At 48.6% G+C, this 22,564-nt stretch overlaps 1 protein-coding gene across 1 annotated transcript in view; it reads left to right on the top strand.

The window, feature by feature from the left end:
* Positions 1-22,564, top strand: part of DNAH10 (dynein axonemal heavy chain 10) — a 1,282,131-nt gene that overhangs the window by 634,538 nt on the left and 625,029 nt on the right. Inside the window, exon 33 of the mRNA XM_069215014.1 lies at positions 7,356-7,490. Within this exon, the coding sequence (XP_069071115.1) occupies positions 7,356-7,490 (135 nt within the window). The remainder of the gene's footprint in view (positions 1-7,355; positions 7,491-22,564) is intronic.

The following is a 22,564-nucleotide window of genomic DNA, read 5'->3' on the forward strand; positions in this document are numbered from 1 at the left end:
TTCATTACAATACAACCCTGAAAAAACTGAGGTCTTGCTGTTTGGCAATAACCCCCAGTCCAGTTGGTCTGGGGCCTGGCTAACCAGTTGCATGTACCTCCTCTCCTGACCGAAGTGGCAAGAAACCTAGTGGTTCTTGCTGACACACATCTTTCCCTTGAACTCCAGATTTCAGTTGTGGTCAAAACTGCATGCTGAATTCTAAGGATGTTGAGGAAATTCCTCAAACTCTTGCCATGGGATGCCCAGAAAGCTGTGGTGCAAGCATTAATCCTATCTAAGCTCGACTACGTTAACATCTTGTACCTAGGAATCCCAGATTACCTTATCCAATCTTTCAAAGGGTATAAAGCATGGCTGTCCACCTCTTGTTTAACCTTTAACCTGGCTCACAGTAAAGGAAAGAGTCATTTTTAATGCACTGATTGTTGCACATTCAGCATTTTATAAGACAGACCCCAAATACCTTCTGGATAGGATGACTCTATACTGTCCTAATAGATCCTTACGTTCACAGTCAGCCTGTTTGCCATCCATTCCCTTTATTAAGCAAAAGAAATGGGGTAGCTCGGCCTGCTCCGTATTGGCAGCCAAAATTGGAATTAACTCCCACTGCCCCTTAGATGCATTCCGGATAAAAAGCTTAAGCATAAACAAAAGAAAATGTACTTGTTTAAGGGATAAGGTGGTTTAGTTCCTCTCAAATAGTTTTATGTCTTGGTGCTGGGACACTCTTGCAGTAGCTGAGCGCTTTACAAATGCCATCATTCATTCATTCATGTGAGCAGGCCTTTTAGTCTTGTACCACCCCACCATTGTTGCCAAATGGGTTTTTCCCAGCGTCTCCCCAGTTCAGGGTTCCTTTTGGGACATCACTGACTACTGCTGTTCATGGAATGGTGCTGAGACTCACCTCGACACAGACTTCATTCCCACAAAAAGTGCCAGTCAACTTTCCACATCAAGAGCATTCAGACTTGGTGCCGCCGGCAACGCCAGAAGACACTTCAGACACCTTTCTAGGTTTAAAGAGGCCCAGATCAATAAAGGAAGCCGTTTGCTCACTAGAAGAAAGGCAGAAGAAGGAGCAGAACAAAGGCAGAGGGCAGAGCAGTCTTTTCAGGTAGACGTAGATTTAGGTGATCCGCAGGGAGATGATGCTGACAACCGTTCTTCTGACATTCTAGCTGTTTGGGAGGCAAGTGGCCTAGATACTTCCACAGACATAGAAATAGATCCATCTCCAGGTTCTGCTCCACCTCAAGCTGAGTGCGTTCCTACACACTGTCCAGATACAGAATCAAAAAAACTGTAGTCTGTGGTTAAGAAATCCTTTTCAACAGAAAGTCTGACCCTCTAATTCATTAATGCTTCAAGTCTTTCGTAGCTGTTATATGATTGGCCTCTGAGATGTAGCAGCCTTGATTGCATCCAACTTACCAGTAGTTAGGATGCTTTGAAACATATTATAAAAGCCTATTTAGACACTGCTGACTGTGGTAAGAGCCCTGGTGAATCTGTCATCCTGCAAAGTCATGCCTTGCTCAGATCTATGGAGTTCTCTACAGAAGAACCTGCCCTGCCCTTTGATGGGGAACATCTGTTTGGCCAAAAAGCAGATGCTGACTTGAAATGGTTTAAAGAAGGCAGAGCCACAACAAGATCTTTAGGACTCCAATCCTCTGAATTTTTTGTATATCTTTCCAAAAATGTGTTCCTTTGCCAGGGGATTTTTTAAACAACAGTAACAACTCCATCCTAGCAATAAAATCATTTTGTCTGCCAGTACAGTGGACAAGGAAAAGGGCATGCAAAGCAACTACTTAATTTCTTCCTTTTCCTCTTCCCCAGCATAACCAGGGGAGCAGCAGTATATCGATTGTGAAGGAGCACGTCCTATGGTGGGAGAAATTAAAATCTTTATCTACAGGCCTGGAAGGCCATTACTTCAAATCACTGGGTCTTTCAGATAGTGGAAAAGGGGTATACCTTACCCTTCTACCGATACCCTCCCTTTTATTCTTCTCTTCCTTCCCACAATCTTGAAGAAATTCAGTGGATCCTGTAGCAGGAAGTGGTGTTCTCTTCCATGGGATCATCATCACTAGCCCTAAGCACTGAATATTCATGCCCATGTGAGGGTACCCCGGAGCACATATTAAATGTGTATCATATGTATATGTATAGCATAACATTTGTTTACCTAGAAATTTTGGAAACGTGTGTGTGTGAATTTTCATACATCTGTGTAGCCTATGTTAAAGACTAAAAAAATCCTAATTTGCATTGAGTTTTTCTTTATTAAACATCTCACCTGACTCAGGTATTTCTGTAAATCAGAAAAGAAAGAGCAAAGAGTGCAAACACAGCGTTTATTGAAGAGAAAACTGTAAGAAAATTCACAGGCATTGTTAGCCAATAGACTGCTATAAGACTTCCAGGACCTCTCCAGGAACTGCCACCAAAGGTGACAGTTACGTCAGTTCTTTTTTCTTGCTCCTTCAGTGAGGACACTAGAGCATTGAGCTCTCTCTTTTTTTACTTTTAGTCAAGAAATTATTTAATAAAACCATGCTTTCTCTACTTCACTCAGCGTCTTTTCACTTATAAAGTGAAAGAAAATTGTTTACTGACTGGACTTTACATTTTTTCCTGTCAAAAATGCCTTCCCTCTTCATGAAGTGTCCTGCCCAGGGTAAGAAGAAAGCACAGACTGATCCCCAAACAGTCTGCATCTAGTTTATCCCTGTCACTCATCAACCTGAGTCATGCTACCACTGCCAAAACTCTCAAAAAGGACCTAAAAGGACAGAGAGCAGATCCGTCTACATGCCCTTCAGGAAAGACAGAAAGCTGGAACTGGAGAAAAAAGGCCCTCTCCACAAAGCTCTTACAGGCAGATCTCCTGAAAGGCAACAGAAGAGGGGACAGGATCCACTTCTAGAGGTAGGAAAATACCTGTTTGTTCTCCGTTGACGTCGCCATCGCTGTTGACAATGAAGCGACCATGACCGACATCGCAGAAGTCCACATCGCCATTGATGATGACAAAATACCACAAGCCGTCAAAATCCTTCGTCCCTTCGTCAGTTGACGTTGAGTCAAGTACCTATCACTCAGACAACAACACATCATTGCCACTGAACGGCACATGACGGCGACCACTCCCAAATGTTCACTGTCGAGAGGGCAGTCTCCATTGATGGCATCCAGGTGCCCTTCCGTGTCGAGGCAATGGTCTCCTTTGACGGCAACCAGGTGCCGTTCAATGTTGCGGCTAGGATCTCCATCATTGACAACCAGGCATCGTTCAACATTGAGCCAAGGATCTCTGTTGATGGAAGCTAGGCGCTGTTCGACGTTGAGGCAAGGATCTCCATCAACGGCAACCAGATGCTGTTTAACGTTGAGGCGGCCTTCTTCAACAGCCGCAACCAGGTGCTGCTTGACATCGAGCAGCACCTCATCATTTCACAACGATCCATCCTAGGCCAGAGACGGGTTACGTTTCCCAAAATGCTGCTTCAGATGGACGGCAGCAGCTTCCTCCCACTCTTATCCATGAGGACAGAGATTAAGCAGTGTACACACCTGGTCTGTTCAAGGGAGTCCTGACTCATAGTACTCACGTACTGTACCTTCTACAAGGTCTCCCCCGAGGGTGCCACCTCCGAAAATGACTCCACGTCCCAGGACTCCTCTGGCCCATTTGCTAGAATCCAGCTCTCTGGCGACCCCAGTCAGGAGGCCTAGAGAGGCCGCTCCCAGACCTAGACCCAGAACACGATCAAGAAGTAGATCTGGAGGCAGATCCAGACAAAGATCTTCTACACTTTCCTGGACAGCTCAGAGACATTGATCTCACCACCATGAATGTAGATTGCCTAGATGGTCAATATCTAAGGGATCATCAAAAAGAGATTGCTCCCCAACTCTTACTCACACTCCACCCATGAGACTATCCCGATAGATGATCTAAACACCTCAAATGAGGTGCTAGTAAGGGGAACTGATAAGTTGAACATTGACAGTCCAGCTCCCACGATGGCCTCCTCTCTTTGAGACGCAGCATCATAGAACCTCTTCAAGACCACTACTTCCTCTGGTCCCTGGTCTTCTACAGCCAGCAATAGACACTTTTCCAACACCAGCCTCCATTCGAACGGCCCCAGCCAGAATCTTAAAGAAATATAAGACTCCTGAACAAGACCCTGTATTTTTAAGAGCCGATCCTCCACCAGATTCTGTCAATATCGCAGCAGCAAAGAAAACGCATGCTACTGCCGCATCAGTCCCACCAGACAAAGAAAGCAAACGGATGGATCCTTGGGCAGGAAAAAATCCTTCATGAGTCTCTAGTGCTACAAAGCTACTAAGTTGCTGTGACAGATCTCTCTGGGTCTCGCTTGCCAGATTTGTGGTTAAGCTCCCAATGGGAGATAAACAAGGCTTTGAAGAAATCCTGCAAGAAGGAAGCCTGGTCGCAAACCAGATAATACTTGTGGTGGCAGATGGTCCTGACCTAGCAGCACATGGATATGCGCAGAGTACTTGCTCCAGATGTACATCATGGTTAAGGCTTACAGGCCTTAAACCAGAGGTGCAACAGTGCACCTTGAATCTTCCATTTAACAGCAACTCGTTATGTGGATCCCACATGGATGACAAAATGTCAAAAATGAAAAAGGAGTTGGATGTGCTAAAAGCAGTAGGGTTAGAAAAGAGGAAGGAATTCTGTTGCGGGACAGGCAGTACAACAGGCGTCTACCATCAGCAGGTTCAAACCCCTCACTGGATCCCTCGTCACCAGCATTATCAATCCACCTAAGCTCAATACCAGGCCCACAGACTAGCTTGTGGACTAGGAATCACTTGACAGCCCCCAGTATCCCCAAAGACACCAAGTAAACAATGAGATCTCACTTCATCCAAAGCCATTAGTAACTCCGGTGGGAGGGGAAGTATCATCAACCATCTCAACAAGTGGCGCGCCATCACCAGTGATACCTTGGTCTTAACTATTGGGGAGAATGGGTACTCACTTCAATTCAAGACCCCTCCTCCGAAAGTTCCACCTCCAAAACAATCTTGTCACCAGCTAAGGCTCCTGCGATCCGAAGTCTCCGGTCTGCTTCGCATGGAGGTAGGAGAGGAGGTTCCATTCTCTCTAAGGGGGGTAGGAGTGTAGGAAGCTGGCCCAGGCAACCCCTATTAGTTAGTGAGACGGTGTCTAGGAAGCAAGGGCTCTCTATTGGTAGCTGTGGTGAGTAGCCAAGACTTATCTAGGAGGAGTGTAAAGCACTTGCAATACCACAGTAGTCACAGTAGTCACACAGTAACTTATTTCACCTGAATGGGACCACAAAGTGTTCCAAAAATAAAGGTACTTTATTACAGAAACAATGAACTAGATCACTTATAGATAGGCCTCCAACTGGAGGTAAATACACACTATATATAGACGGTAAGTAGTAGGAATTCGCATAAGAAAGCAACAAGCTGTGGCAAGATATTAGCAGATAATAGTTAGGCCCTTATAGGGGGTGCAAACCATATACTAAAATACTGGAGTGCAAAGTGAAGTCCCCCACCCAAGGATGTGGAATAGTTAGAAGGGAGAACTTGGAACCCTGAAGGTGAGTACATAGATGACCCCCAGTGACCAGGAGAGCATTGAAAGTTACCTGGTCTTCCCAAAGACTAACCAAGGGAGAGGACGGTGGATTCTGGAAGAAGAGGACCTGCAACAGAAAGGGACAAAGTTCAGTCCAACCGGAGGGGCCGGGTGGGGAAGGAGCAACTGCCCACTCTTCTGTGGGTGAAGATCTGCGTCGTGGAGCCCAGGAGCTGTAGAGAAGTCCCTGAAGTCATGCAGAAAATGTCCCATGCCGGTCACCGGGTCACAGATGGGTCGGTAGTTAGGAGGACCACCAACAAGCCTTGGCAATTAGGAAAAAAGCAAATAGAAAGCAGTGAGAACGAGGGAAAAGCAAAGAGAAGGCACTTACAAAACGGGAAAAAGGCAGTGAGAACAAGGAAAAAGCAAGGAGAAGGCACACAAAAATGAGGGGAAAAGCAAGGAGAAAGCAGTGAGAACGAGGACAACCCAAGGAGATGGCATTCAAAAAACAAGGGAACCGTAAGGAGAAAGCAGTGAGAACGAGGGAAAAGCAAGGAGAAGGCATTTAAAAAACAGCAGAAAAAGCAAGGTGAAAGCATTGAGAAGGAGGGAAAAGCAAAAAATATACTTATATTAACATTTGCCTCCACTGACTTAGCCCACCTGGGGCGGCACTATGAACAAGTGTGGGAACCTGCCCTCTTTTTAAAAAACGTTTTGCCTAGATTCACAGATTCTCCACAAATGTGCAGCAAAATGACATATTTTGGCCACTGTAGGGTCCCTCTGGGACCCCACCAACAAGCCTAGGGGATCAAGGTATTCCTATCCCGGCCCCTTATGGTTGTTTTTGCCTTTTTTCTTGGAACTCTAATGAGTCTGAGTTCCAAGATGGCTGCCAGCACTCCCTGGTTGAAGTACTGGCAGCCAATCAGATCTCAGCATGAGATTAGTCAAATCCGCAGAGGATCCGTGTCCCGAGATATACAAATTTGTTTTTCCTTTAATATCTCCAAAACAATTGAATGGATTTACATCTAATCACAAAAAGAAATCTTTCTGGACCAAGATCTATCTTTCTTACAAGTTTGGTGTAACTCTGTTTCGCTGTACGGGCTGTAGTCATTTCTAAAATTCCCAGGGGAAATTGCATGGAGGAAATGCGTTTTGGGACCCCAACTTTTTCCTCGAGGCACGCTTGACGAATCACCCCAAAACTTTCCAGACAGAAGCAGAACTGACCAGGACACTAGTTTTGAAATTTTCTTTAAGATTTGTCAAGCGTGCCAAAGTTACTGACAAAAACAAAAAATGCTTTTCCTATGGAAACTAGGTTCTAACTATGAGTACCTACTGGCGACACCCAATATATATATATATATATATATATATATTGTGGAGGTAAGAATCGTAAATCTATGTTACTTCTGTTGACTCACCGTCACAATATTCAGATAGTTAATATTTTGTCAGGTTGATATTTTTGTTGTCATTATTTTACCATACAACTGTGTATTTGACAGAGCCCTAGAACTGCCACTAAATTAGTGCAGGACTAACAACTGCACACAATGAAGTCTGTTTTGGTGTGCAGAAAATTAAAAGGATAGTGTTTAACTTTAGGATGTGAAGAATGGTTTAGATCATTGTTGTGTGATGTATAAGTCTAGATTACTTTTTCGATTTATTTCCAGGTGTTTCTTACAATCCATTTGGTGCCATTTGTTTCTTACAGGCGCTGTCTATGTATCTGGGTGGCGCTCCGGCCGGCCCTGCAGGAACCGGCAAAACTGAGACAACCAAAGATTTGGCAAAGGCCTTGGGTCTGCTTTGTGTCGTAACAAACTGTGGTGAAGGCATGGATTACAAAGTAAGTTCAAAATATATTTGTACCTTATGAAGTGGTAAATTATGGAGTAAATTATGGCCCTAGTACAAGGTAGAATATTTGACCATATTTGACAAAACAACCAAATCAGGCATATGTTAATTTGAATGTTGCCTGTGATCATGTTCAGTGTTTGGCTGCTTTTAGGCTAGGTTCACACTGCGCAAATGCCATCCATCCATCCATTCATACAAATGTACCTACACAGACACTACTGTTAGGAGTATGTATGTGCACTGGGAATGGGTAAGTAGCACATAAGGCTTTTTGTAGCAAGGCCTCCAGGATTAGCCCTAATGCTTGCGAATTGTGTTTGACAATTGTGCAGAAGTGGATTTTAAATTCAGGAGCAATCTACCTCTGGATGTTCTATGGTTCCCAAAACCCTCAAACTGTATTTTTGAGGGTGCTATATCGCAAATGTAATTCCCAAGATTTTTTGATGCAGATAAAAGCTTGGTATTTGTTTTCACTGCTGTTCTGCACCTCTCACATCAAATGAAAGAAAGTAGGAACATGCATTTTGTTGGTGGTGCTAATGTTTTACTTCCTTGTATGTTGTTCCATTCATAGATGTAACACATCCAGCAGGAAAAACAGTTCAAGAATGAAGCACCTAGGGACAGATTTACTAAAGATGTTCACATTTTCAAAGCCTGCTATGTGTTAAAATGCAGGCTTTAGAAGCACAAAACTCCAATTGTGAATCACGGTTGAATTTGCAACTTGCTAATTTTACATTGCAATTCCTTGCATATCCTAAGAAAAAGTGGACGGGAAAGGGCCCCCTTCCCTTGTGACTCATAAAGATTATATATCGATGGTTTTAGACAGATTTTGCTGAAAGTGGAAGGTGTTGATCCACAAAGTGGAGACTGTCATTAGGGGTCATCTCCCCCTATTTGACTTTCAGCAGTGGGCTTTGGAGAAAGCAGACACCGGTACAGTAAATGGCTACATGCTCTCCCCAAAGTGGCTTACCAAAATGCCACATTTTGTTTCATTACATAGTTTGCAACTCCGATTCTTGCAAGCTTCTCTTTCCACCTAAATCGGCATCACTTGCCCAATTATGTGGCATGTTGGATACTACCCTTCACTTTGCAAATAGGAAGGCCCTCCTTCCAAGCAGTGGCCTGCAAGGGTGGCATGGGCCCTAATACAAGCTAGGACAATGGGCTCCCAGGTTCTCGAAGGGATAATAAAAGACATCCATAATCAGGTTGTAGTGGACTCCGTAGAACCCTGGGCTCCTGGTGACACTGCACCAAGTGCCTTCTAGGTAGCAGCACCACTGCTTCCAAGGCCCTGCCCTGGTCCTACTTATCTCTTGGCAAAGGGTCCTCTAGGAGTAAAGATTAACCATTAAAGGGAGTAAAACAAATAAGTGGCCTTTAGATCTACTATTTGGAGCATGTTCTCCTACAAATCTTTACTGAATTTGACTGTACCTTAGGCACATTGATGGATGATTATGAATGGCATAGCTTGGTTGGAGGGCGATCTCTTCTAGCAGTGTTATAAGTTAATGAAACCAAAACTGTTACAGTAGTGGCCTATGAGGTAGTTTCCTGTGGTCATGTTAGCTTCATGAACTTAGTGGTAATTGGATTATTTTTTTTTTTAAATGGCTACTTGAGCTTAAGTTGAGCACTTCTTTGTTTCCAGTGTTTTTTTATCCTGGGCACAAGGTCATTGTCCAAAGATTTGCCGTTAAACCAATGTTATTCGCAATCAAAATGTAGGCCTCTTCACTGAAGGAATCTCATGGAATAACCCTTACTGCACTTATAGAGCAAAATGCAACCAAGCAACTTCCTTGGTTTTTCCATGTGCTCTCACTGGCAAGTCTTAGATGGAGAGATACGTAGTTTAATCAAGAATCCATCAACAAAAGTTAGCTACTGCAACTTAAAGAGGAATATCCCAGTCGGTTTAGGTGCCAAATGTTCTGTCGATGTTAAAAAATGGTTGTTTCACATGAGTTTTTGATTATAGTGGGTGGATGGGGTGCTGAACTATACATAATTGGATTGGCGGTCATAAATCGATGCCTCTCTTTAAGACCTGCACAAGAGTACCAAATTATTATTATATTGAGTGTCACAGGAAGGTATCGACACGACCCACACCAGTCAGGTTATATGTATTAGCTTTCATTAGGAAAATCACTTCCAACATAAGCAGCCAAGCTGCACAAATTCAACATTCAGCCTAATTTTCCCTCTCCAGACTTGTGGGTTCTTCTTGAGATTTTCTCCTGGCTGCTCCCCCAATTGATTGAGTGGTACCCTTGGGGAAATAGAAGTTGAACGCTATAAATATCAATCCATAAACAACTCAACAACACTTCATTAGTAGTAGTACCACAGTAAAACTGGTCTGACAGGAACCCCTGTCCAGGAAGGCTCTGAGACCACCCGTCACACCCCTCTGTGTTTAGCTGCAATAGGTTTCTACACCTTTCTCTCACAGGTGTGCACATTGTGCCATAATGTGCCTACAACAAATTCCCCAGAGACCGAAGGAACTATTGTAGGAAAGTCACTCTTTTTGGCATGGTTACCCCCCCACTTTTTGCCTGTTTACCAGTGAGTTTAGACTGTCTTCACTGGGATCCTGCTAACCAGGACCCCTGCGATTGTGCTCTCTCCTCCAAATTTGGTTGATTTGGTACCCTTTAACCCCACAATTGGCATACTGGTGTACCCCTGTGAGTCCCTAGTATATGGTACTTAGGTACACAGGGCATTCGTACACCAGGGGTCCCTCATGGGATGCAGCATGTATTATGCCACCCATGGCAGCCCATGCAAACTATGTCTGCAGGCCTGCCATTACAGCCTGCGTGAAAAGGTGCATGCACCCTTTCACTGCTGGTCACTGTAAGTCACCCCTATGGTAGACCCTCCTAGCCCAGAGGGTAGGTTGCCAGGTGCCTGTACATGAGGGCACCCCTGCATGAGCAGAGATGCCCCTATGAACTCCAGTTCCAATGCACTGGACTTAGTGTGCGAGGAAGCCGTTTTATCCATGTACTGGCCACAGGTGGTCCAGCTGCATAATGGTTACTCTGAACTTACGCATGTTTGGTATCAAACACATCAGAATCATACCCCAATATTAATGCCAGTATTAGTGGCATGATTCCATGCACGTTGGGGGCTCCTTATGGGACTCCTTAGTATTGCTCCTACTTGTCTTCCAGGGTTTGCGGGCAGCTCACGCTGCTGCAGCCCCTCAGACAGATTTCTGCTGTCCTGCTGATTGATCAGCTCAAGCAGGGGAAGGCAGAACAAAGGATTTCCTGTGGGGGAGGGAGGCAATACCAGCTCCCTTGGAAATAGGTGTTACATGGCTGGAGAGGGGTAGCCTCAACCACGCCACTAGTTTGCTTTGAAGAGCACCTGTGGTGCCTATCTGGTGCGAAAGCACACAAAGAAAAGGGGAGTGATCACTCCCCTGCCCATCACCACCCTGGGGTTGGTGCCCAGAGCTCCTCCAGGTGGCCACTTGATTCTGCCCCTAGGAACATCTGGTTGATCAGGCAGGTGACTGACATCAGTGACCCCCTCTGATAGGTGGGCACCCTGCAGAGTAACCAATCCCCCTGGTAGGACTACTTAGTGACTCCCTTGTGGGTGGGTCTTCAGATTCAGTGTGCAAGACTCCACCAGGACTCCTCTGCAACAACCTCTTCTGCTCCTGGCCACCGTAACCCCTGCTGGACTCTTCAGGAGCCAAACAAGCCTGCAATTGCCGAGACTACCTCGCCTTGCAGCATTGTTTCTCTGGCTCCTTCCAGCAATAGCAACATTTACACCACTGTGTATCCTTTGGAGTCGGCATGACTTCAGCTGCACAAAAGAAGCAAGAACTACTCTCCCTTGGAGTGAAGGAGTCACTCCCCTGCATCCGCAGGCACTTAAGGTAATGACGACTGGCTGCTGGGATCGTCTGCCATCCGGCTCCAGGAAGCACCTCCTACACAGGTGGTGGGTCTGTGTGGTCCAAACCCAGAGGTGCCTGTAAACAGGACAACTGGCCATTCCATCGCCGGGCTCTGGGCAACCCTAGCTTCTTCACACAACACCCCACCCTAGAGAGCTTGGAGGTCCAGGCCTCTATAGGAAAGCACACTCTTGTTGGCATGGTTACCCCCACTTTGTGCCTGCTGAAAGTATGCTTTGACTGTTTTCACTGGGACCCTGCTAACCAGGATCCCAGCAATCGTTTGTTCTCTCTCTCTCTCTCTCTCTCTCTCTCTCTCTCTCTCTCTCTCTCTCTCTCTCTCTCTCTCTCTCTTCCCCCCCCCCCTCCCCAGTATATGGTACTTAAGTACACAGGGCATTGGGGCACCAGGGGGTGCCCCATGGACTGCAGCATGTGTTGTCACCCATGGGAGCCCATGCAAAATGTTTCTGCAGGCCTCCCATTGCAGCCTGCATGAAAAGGTGCATGCACCTTTTCACTACAGATCACTGCACCAGGTCACTGAAAGCCACCCCTATGGTATGCCCTTCTAGCCCAGAGGACAGGGTGCAGGTACCTGTGTGTGAGGGCACCCCTGCATGAGCAGAGGTGCCTCTACCAACTTCAGCTTCATTACACTGGACTTCATAAGTGTGGGGAAGCCATTTTACCTGTGTACTGTGTCCAGCTACATAATGGTAACTCCAAACCTGGGCATGTTTGGTATCAAACATGTCAGAATATCCCAATACTGTTGCCAGTATTGGTTGTATGATTCCATGCACTCTGGGGGCTCCTTAGAGGACCCCCAGCATGCATTGCTCCTGCTAGTCTTCTGGAGTCTTCCGGGCAGCCCGCACTGCTGCCACTCCTCAGACAGGTTTCTACTCTCCTGCTGCTTGACCAACCCAGGCAGAGGAAGGCAGAACAAAGGATTTCCTGTGGGAGAGGTAGGTAACATCCTCTCCCTTGGAAATAGGTGTTACATGGCTTGGGATGGGTAGCCTCTCCAAGCCACCCGTATGCTTTGAAGGCCACATTTGGTGCCCTCCTTGCATAAACCGGTTTGCACTAGTCCATGGACCCCCGGTCCCTGATCTGGGGCGAAACTGGACAAAGGAAAGGGGAGTGACCACTCCCCTATACATCACTACCCTATAGGTGGTGCCCCAGGCTCCTCCACGTGGCCACTTGATTCTGCCATCTTGAATCCAAGGTGGGCAGAGTCCCCTGGGAGCATCTGAGTGGCCAGGTCAGGTAGGTGACGTCACAGCCCCCTCCTGATAAGTTGTCACCCTGCTAGGTAACCAGTCCCCCTTCCTGGGCTATTTTGGGTCTCCCTCTTTGGTGGGCCCTCAGATTCGATGTGCAAGATTCTAGCAGGACTCCTCTGCATCGTTTACTTCATCTTTTGGCCACTGGGACTACAACTGGACCCTCCAGGAACTGACGATCTGTAACTTCAGCGACGACTCCACTCTGCAACATTGTTTCTCCGGCTCCTCCCAGCAACTGCAATATTTTCCCGGCTGTGCATCCCCCGAGGGCGGCGAATCTTTAGCCTGCACAAGAAGTAAGAAGGAATCTCCCTTGGAGTGAAATTGTCACTCCCCTGCATCTGCAGGCACCAACTGCAACGACTGGCTGCGTAGATCTACTCTCATCCGGAACTGTGTGGATCCTGCATCACAGGTGGTGGTCTGGAATGATCCCCTTGGTCCTCTCTACCAGCTGTCCAACTTGGGAGATGGTAATCCCTTGCCTCTCCTTGCAGGACGGTACCTGTGTGCACCGCTACTCTTGCAAGCCACCAAGGCTTGTTTGCTCCTCCTCCAAGGGATCTTCAGGCTCTTTGTAGTCCCGGCCCCCAGCACTTTTTCCTGCCTAGCACAGCCTCCTCTCTGCTGCTCCAGCAACGTGAGGCTCCTCTTAAGGTGTGCTGAGTGGGCCTCATTGCGACTGCTGTGCCTGCTACCAGTAGGTTTCCTGCAGGGACTTCCTCCTCTTCTTGTGACTCTCCCGACTGCTGAGGGTCACCCAAAACTCCCCTCCTTGGGTCCAGCCCTCTGGGCCTTGTTAGTCTTCTTCAGCCTTGCAACTTGTCTTCTTTTGCATTTGCCAAGGCCTGTTGGTGGTCTTCCTGCACCACTGACTCACTGCATCCCAATAGTCAACGTGGCACACCGACTGCATCCCTTCAGGGACTCATTTTCAGCTCCGCTACTACACAGCTGTTCTTCTTCGGCCCCCGTCGACCTGATCCTGCATCCACAGAAGGGTGGGTAGTGGCTCCTGCAGCAACCGGACACTCCATCACAAACTGGACTTGGTCCTCTTCCTTTGCAGGTCCTTTTCTGCCAGAATCCACCTTTGGGTTCTTTCAGTCTTGTTTGGGTCTTGCACAATCCTTTTTCAAACTCCTCCTGTCGGGTTTGGGGAAAACCAGGTACTTACCTCTGATGTCTTGGTCACTGGGGGTCACTCTGGAACACACCTCTTGAGGTTCCTAGTTCCTCCAGCTTCCCTCTAACAATTCCACATTCTTGGGTATGGGACTGTATCTTGCATCCCACTTATATAGTATATGGTTTGGTTCTCCCCTAGGGCCTAAACTATTTTCTGTTGCTTTTGCCAATGCTAATTGCTTTTTGTGCTATTTAATGATTGCTAATGTGTATATAATAGTGTGTTTACTTACCTCCAGTTGGGGGGCAGCCTATCAGTATTCTAGTACTTGTGTTACCCTAATAAAGTACCTTTACTCTTGTAACACTATGTGGTTCTTTCATGTGTGATAGTGCTGTGTGACTATAGTGGTATTGCATAAGCTTTGCATGTTCTCTAGATAAGTCTTGGTAGCTCATCCACAGCTACCTCTAGAGAGCCCTGGCTTCCTAGACACTGCCTATACTTCACTAATAGGGGATACCTGGACTTGGTGTAAGGTAGTAACACCATAGGTGCTCACCACATACCAGGCCAGCTTGCTACAGCCTCCACTTCCCATGAGGCCTTCCCTTCTGCCCCCCTGGATAGGGAATCTAAGAGGCTGGACCAATTGCGGAAGAAGATGTTTTCTACCTCCAGCCTGGCATAGAGGTTGGTAAACAACTCATGCCTATTGGGCTGTTTTTCCCATACTTTATGGGCTACGGTGGCACAGGTGATGCCTCAGGACTCTGAGGACATGAGGGCCACTCTCTCACAGGCAGTCAAAGATGGGAAAGATGCAGTCAAGTATATCATCAGGTATGGTTTGGACACAATAGACTTGCTGGGTAGGACGATTTCCTCAACAGTGGCCCTTCGATGCCACTCCTGGCTATGTACCTCTGGCTTTTCGGGGGGGTTGTCCGGGCAAATCTCATTTATATGCCCTTCAGTGGGACCCACCTTTTAGGCGAAAAGGCAGACTCGGTGCTCAAGCGCTTTAAGGAGGCCCGGGCTACGGCCAAGTCTTGGGCCTCTCAGCGACCCCTCGCTAATAGTATGTCTAGCACCCCTTTTGAGGTTTCGGAAAGGGATTGGCACCACGACATCCACAGACCAGTCACTGTCCTCTGCCAGGACAAGATCCTGTGCTGGGACACGGTCGGGGTGCCTTCAAACCCAGAGGGTCTGGCCAGAAGTTGTCCACTACCCAGCTCCTCGCCTCCACAGCATCCAAGCCCTACCCTGCAAGACCATGTACGTCCAGTTGGATAGATGATTCAATTTCATCTCCCTCACTGGCGGTCCATAACATTGGACAAATGGCTCTTGCATATCATACAGAAGGGCTATTCCCTCCCCTTCCAGTCTTTCCCTTCCCCAGTACCTCCCTCAAAAGAACTACTGATGGAGGATCATTTGGTTTTGCTTCACAAGGAAGTTGCGGCACTCTTGGCCAAGGTAGCCATAGAAAAGGTCCTGATATCAGAAGTAGGCAGTAGTTGTTATTCCCGCTACTTTCTGATACCCAAAAAGAACAACGGCCCTCACCCTACTCTGTATTTGTGGGACATAATCTCTTCCTCAAAAAGGAGAAATTCAATATGCTCACTCTTGCTCAGGTCTTGTCTGCCCTAGACCAAGAAGACTGGATGGTAGCGTTGGACTTGCAAGGATGCGTGTTGTCATATCCCTATCCTGCCTGCTAACAGGCGTTACCTGTGGTTCAAGGTGGGCCACAAGCACTTTCATTTTACCGTGCTCCCCTTCGGCCTCAACAGCCCCCCTCGGGTGTTCACCAGGATGATGGCGGTGGTCGCAGCTCATCTGTGCAGGCTAGGGGTTTCAGTTTTTCCCTACCTCAATGACTGGCTGTTGAAGGCTCCTTCTCCCCAAGGTGTTGTCACCCAACTTGAGACTATGGCGAACCTCATGCATTCACTAGGGTTCACTCTAAATGTGCAGAAGTCACACCTGACTCCCTCTCAGACACTCCCTTTCATTGGAGCTGTTCTGGACACAGTACAGGTGCGGGCCTATCCTCAAGAGCAGCGAGTCCAGGATATTCAGGTTACAATCCCGATGTTTCGGCATCTATCCTGGATTTCGGTGGGACAGACTCTGAGGCTGCTGGGCCTCATGGCCTACTGCATCCTGTTACTAAAACATGCTAGATGGCATATGAGGGCTCTGCAGTGGGACCTGAGGTTCCAGTGGGCAGAAAATCAGGGAATTCCCGCTGACATGGTTCAGATCTCAGAGGGAACTGCAAAAGATCTGCAGTGTTGATTAATGAACCGCAGTTGGGTCAGAGGCAGGCTCCTCTCCCTTCACCAACCAGATTTTACAGTAGTGACAAATGCATCACTTCTGGGATGGGGCGGACATCCTGGGAGAGGCGGAGATTAGAGGCCTATGGTCTCCAGCTGAATCCGGAATCCATATCAACTTACTGGAGCTCCAGGTGATCCAACTGGTATTAAAGGCATTTCTTCTTCTTGTCAAAGGGAAGACAGTGCTGGCGTTCTTAGACAACACCACTGCAATGTGGTACTACAACAAGCAGGGCGATTTGGGGTCGTTAACGCATTGTCAAAAGGCGTTGTGTCTCTGACATGGCTAGAACAGCAGGAAATAACCCTCATGGTTCAACACCTGACCGGCAGGGCAGACAAAATCCGCCTTTGATGCCTAGCAGATCACAAGTGGTGTCTCCTTTCTGAGGTGGCCTTGGTTATATCTGATCAACGCCGAACAGAACGTGCAATGTCAGCAGTATTGCAGATTAGAATTTCCAAGGTGGCATTCGCTCTTTAACACTTTTCGTCACAAGGGGAGCTCAGGCCTCCTGTACGCCTTTCTGCCCATACCACCTCTGCCCAGCGTTCTCAAGAAGATCAAAAACGACCGGGCCCAAGTAATCCTGGTTGCTCCAGACTGGGTATGGAGAGTTTGGTATACCGAGCTTCTGAAAATGAACATCAATCCCCCAATCAGGCTGCTCCTTCAGGAAGATCTTCAGCAGCAGCAGGGGGAGGTTCTCCACCCGAACCTGTCAACTGTGCATGCATGGAGATTGAATGGCGGCATTTGACAGCCTTCGACCTTCCTCCCGAAGTCTACAAAGTTATTTTGGCACCCAAGTGCCCCTCCACCAAGATGGTATACGCCTGCCCCTTGGAAACACTTTGTATATTATTGTACAGAAAGATCTATTGCTTCTGTCTCTGATATTCTTCTCTTTGTCTTATCCCTTGCCCAGCAGGGTTCTGAATTGGGCACTCAAAGGGTATCTTTCCTCCTTATCAACGTTCTTCCGGCTGCCCGATCAGCCTTTGGTATTCAAATCTCCTATTGTACATAGATTTCTTAGAGGGCATGTACATATGTACCCTCCCTTTGTCATGACTCAGTGGGACTTAAATATGGTCCTCACTTTTCTCATGTGTGCTCCCTTTGAGCCGCTGCACAACTGTCCCCTCCTGCTGCTCACCATCAAGACAGCCTTCTTAGTGGCAATAACATCTGCCAGGAGGATGAGTGAGATTCGGGTTCTCTCATTTAAGCCACCATATCTCACCATGTTCCCAGACAAGGTGGTACTTAGAACTCGTGCCTCTTTACTCCCCAAGGTGGTGACCCCAATTCACCTTGGCCAGAACATCTCCCTGCCCACCTTCTTTACTCCACTGCATCCCTCTAAGGAAGAGAGGCGACTCCACCAGCCGGACCCAGAAAGAGTGTTTCTGATGGATACAACTACCTGTGGATTCCTCACCTCATGAATACTCCCATGGCGCCAGCATTCTACGGAAATCTTCTTACTAGTCTCTGCACGTCGACGAGGACGTCACTGTCTCGCACGCGACGCCGTCTGACGTCATACAGGCAATAAGAGGTCCTCGACGACGTGCGGACGTCAGTTCCCTTTTTTCCGTGCATTCGAAACGGTTATCTTCGAGGGAGCAACTGTTACTCTTGCGGTTACAGTGTATATCTTGCTGCGTACTCTTTCTCCGTGGAAATAATGTCGCAGAGAAAGTCTGGATTTAAGCCTTGTCGTGAGTGTGGAGGCAAGATGTCGGTGACGGATCCTCATTCCGATTGCCTTTGGTGTTTGAGCTCCGACCACGACGTCTCGACTTGTGATTCATGTCAGCACATGAATCCGAAGGCCCTTAAAGAACGTGAGGCGAAGCTGTTTATGGCCAAGTCAAAGGAGAAGCATCACAAGAAGTCTTCTCCAAAACATCGGCGTCATCGAGACTCCCGGCGCCGTAGAGAATCTCGGCGTCATTCAAGGGAGGCTCGTTCCAGGTCTCCGGATCGGCGCCGAAAGACATGGGAGGTCAGCCCCACGGTGACGCCGCATCCTTCGACGCCGTTGCCCTCTCCGGCGTCACCAACTTCGCCTGGACAGGCGTCGGTGATTGAGGTATTGGAGCCTCAAGTGTTTTCTCCGGCGCAGACGCCGAGGCCGGAGTCGGGGTCGCCTCCGAGACAGGCACCCCAGTATCCGGCTTTTCCCACCCCTGGAGCCGATAGTTCCGCATTCTTGAATGCGATGTATGCCATCTTCCAACAGATGGCTCCAGGGGGTGCTCCGGCTGGGCCTTTGGCCTTTTCTTTGGGTGATCCTGCGCCTCTTCGGCCGGCACCCTTTATGCCCTTTCTCCCGTTTGGGAACGTGGGCTCGGCGCCAGTGTCGGCGCCGGTGGCCGCTCCGGTGGCTTCGGAGGGATTGGCCCCAGGGATTTCCATCCCGTCGATGTCGAGATTTCGGCCTGTGACTCCGGTGGGTCCATCTGTTTCAGCTGCTCTTCAGTCGGCGCCGAAGTTACCCGTGGCGCCGGATGCGGCGTCGGTGGCTTCGGAAGATCGGCGCCGATCTCCGACTTCGGTGGAGGCATTGTCGACTCCGCGGATTGAGCAACGACTGCATTCAAGGAGGCGTGCTCTCCGGGTACTAGAAGAGCAGGAGTACCAACGAGCCCTAGAGGAAGGAGAGCTAGAGGACTCGGGTGATGGGCTGCGTGGACTGGAGTCGGCCAGTGGGCTGGACACTTCCCCTGAGTGGGACCTTTCGTCCCCGGGGGAATATACTGAGGAAGCTGCTTCCTTTCATACAGTGGTACGGAAGGCAGCTAGTTTTTTGGACCTGCCTTTGCCGGTGGTGGAGGCAAAACAAAACCTTTTGACGGAGGTGTTGCATCCGGCCTCAGCCGCGGCGGAGCCTCTGTTACCTTTTAATGACGCTCTGCTGGATCCGGTTTTAGAGGTGTGGAAGAGGCCGGCATCTTCCCCAGCAGTTCACAGAGCCGTGGCCAGGAGGTATCGGACGGCTCCAACTGATCCTGGTTTCCTATCTAGGCACCCTACGCCGGAGAGCTTGGTAGTGCAGGCCTCCTGTTCGTCCAAGTCAGCGCCTGGTTCTTTCCCGACGGTGCCTGGGGACAGAGACTCAAAAAAGCTAGAGGCGCAGTCGAAGAAGATTTTTTCGTCCTGCAGTCTGGCGTTAAAGGCCACTAATGCGACCTGTATCCTGGGGAGGTATATTCATGCTCTGATGGATGACATCTCCTCTTCGTTTACAGAGCTTCCCCAGGGTCTTTTGGATCTTGTCTCTGATGCCCAGGCTGCTGCGACCCAAATTATCCAGACGGGACTGGATACCACCGACTCGGTAGCCAGAGCAATGGGCACAACTGTGGTGGAAAGGAGACAGGCCTGGCTCCGTAACTCGGGCTTTTCGGCAGATGTACAGTCCACATTGTTGGATCTCCCGTTTGATGGGGACAAACTGTTTGGGGCTAAGGCTGATTCGGCCTTGGAACGTTTTAAGGAGAGCAGGGCCACGGCTAAGTCGTTGGGACTCCAAGCTCCTTCTTCCACGGCCTCTTCCAGATTCTTCAGGAGGTTTCGTGGATTTGGGCGTGGCTCTTCCTCCTCTTCCTTTCGGGGAAGATATCAGCAACCTGCCTCTTCCCACCCCTATAGATCTTTTAGGGGGAGGGGTAGGGTCCGCACCAGGGGAGCCTCTCAGCAGCACTCTGCCTCTTCCTCATCCTCTGGCGGGGTGCAGCAGGGGAAGCAGCCTTAGGCTTCCACCATTTCCCACTCACTCCTCTCCTGTAGGGGGAAGATTACAGCATTTTCTCACCAAATGGGAGACTGTTACGTCGGACACTTGGGTTCTCAGTGTTGTGGGAAAAGGCTACACCCTTCCCTTTCGGGAGTTTCCGCCCCTCATCCCGCCCCGCCCTTCGTATTGTTCACAAGAACACCTCCTGTTGCTAGAACAGGAGGTAGAAGTCCTCCTTTTAAAGGGCGCGGTGGAGTTGGTCCCGGAGCAGGAAAGGGGTCAAGGAGTTTACTCAAGGTATTTCCTGATTCCCAAGAAGGATGGTCGTTTGAGACCAATTCTGGACCTGAGGATCTTGAATTGGTTCCTCAAGCAGGAAAAGTTCAAGATGCTGACCCTAGCACAGGTGCTTTTGGCGTTGAACATGGAAGACTGGATGGTGTCTGTCGACTTGCAGGATGCTTACTTTCATATCCCGATACTCAAGTCACACAGGAAGTATCTCCGGTTTGTGGTGGGATCGCAACACTACCAGTTTGCGGTCCTTCCGTTTGGTCTTACTTCAGCACCTCGAGTCTTCACGAAGGTGATGTCGGTGGTTGCGGCAGAGCTCAGAAGGAAGGGGATAGCAGTATTCCCTTACTTGGACGATTGGTTGATCAAAGCCAAGTCCCCGGAGCTTGTGTTGCGTCATCTGCAGTCAACAACCCAGTTGTTGTTCGACCTGGGCTTTTCGGTGAACGAGCCCAAATCTCACCTGGAGCCCTCTCAGCGCCTCCTGTTCATAGGGGCAGTACTGGATACAACATTGGGTCGGGCCTTTCCTCCGCCTCAGCGGATTCAAGATATTCAGGATTTGGTTCCAATGTTTCGAAATGGAGCGGTAGTTCCAGTCCTCAAGGTCCTTCGTCTGCTCGGTCTTTTTGCCTCCTGCATTCTGTTGGTCACGCATGCTCGCTGGCACATGAGGGCTCTTCAGTGGTGCCTCCGAAGGCAGTGGTCTCAACACAGAGGGGATCTAGAGGGTACTGTCAAGATCTCCAGAGATGCTGCTGTGGATTTGAAGTGGTGGATTGCAAGCAACAATCTTTCACAAGGAAAGCCGTTCCAGCAGTCGCCACCAGTGGCCACAGTCATAACGGATGCTTCCACTCTAGGGTGGGGAGCTCATCTGGGGGATCTGGAGATCAAAGGTCTTTGGTCTCCAGAGGAACAGATTTTTCACATCAATCTGTTAGAGTTACGGGCTGTACGTCTGGCTCTCAAGGCCTTCCTCCCTTCCCTTCGTGGTCAGTCGGTACAGGTCCTAACGGACAATACTACCACGATGTGGTACATAAACAAGCAGGGAGGAGTGGGGTCGTACCTTCTCTGCAGAGAAGCTCTTCGACTATGGTCCTGGGCAAAGGACCATCGGATTTGCTTGATAGCAAACCATCTGGCCGGAGTTTTGAACGTGCGTGCGGACAGTCTCAGTCGCCACTTCTCGGCAGACCACGAGTGGCGTCTCCATCCAGATCAAGTCCGTTTAATCTTCCAGAAGTGGGGGTTTCCTCGGGTAGATCTGTTCGCCACTCGAGAGAACGCGCATTGTCCGTTGTTCTGCAGCCTTCAGTATCCGATGCAGGAAGCGTTGGGGGACGCGTTTCAAATGACCTGGTGCGGCCAGTTGCTTTACGCGTTTCCTCCCATACCCTTGATTCCTCGAGTATTGAGGAAGATTCGCCAAGACCGGGCTCTAGTAATCTTAATAGCTCCGGATTGGCCAAGGAGGGTGTGGTACTCCGACCTTCTCCAACTCTCAACGTGCCCGCCGCTCCGTCTCCCTTTCAGGGCAGACCTCCTCTCACAGTCGCAGGGGCAGGTTCTACACCCCAACCTCCAGAGTCTGCACCTACATGCCTGGAGATTGAACGGGGCAACCTGAGTTCCTTCTCTCTCCCGCCTGAGGTAGTGGATGTTATATTAGCGGCCAGGCGACACTCCACTAAATCTATCTACGCTAATAGGTGGTCTAAATTTGTTGCGTGGTGTGGAGAGAGGCAGATTGATCCTTTACATGCTCATCTATCGGACGTTTTGTCTTTTGCTCTATCTCTGGCGCAGAAAGGCTGTGCAGTGGCTACCATTAAAGGTTATTTATCGGCCTTGTCAGCCTTCATATGTCTTCCAGACCAACCATCTTTATTTAAATCCCCTATTGTTATCAGATTCTTGAAAGGTCTTCTAAATCAATATCCTCCAAAGCCATTCGTTATGCCGCAATGGGATTTGTCCTTAGTCCTGACTTTCCTTATGGGGTCCCCTTTTGAACCTATGCATTCTTGCCCCTTGAGGTATTTGGTTTTAAAAACAGTCTTCCTGATAGCTATAACATCAGCAAGGAGAGTGAGTGAGTTGCAGGCCTTATCAGTAAAACCCCCTTATACAACTTTTTATGGGGATAAGGTGGTGTTGAGGACCAAGGCTGCTTTCCTCCCGAAGGTTGTTTCACCCTTCCATTTGGCTCAGGCAATTACTTTGTCCACGTTCTATCCTCCGCCTCATCCTTCCAAAGAGGAAGAAAGACTGC

This window comes from Pleurodeles waltl, chromosome 11, assembly GCF_031143425.1.
Source record: "Pleurodeles waltl isolate 20211129_DDA chromosome 11, aPleWal1.hap1.20221129, whole genome shotgun sequence".
Classification (NCBI taxonomy): domain Eukaryota; kingdom Metazoa; phylum Chordata; class Amphibia; order Caudata; family Salamandridae; genus Pleurodeles; species Pleurodeles waltl.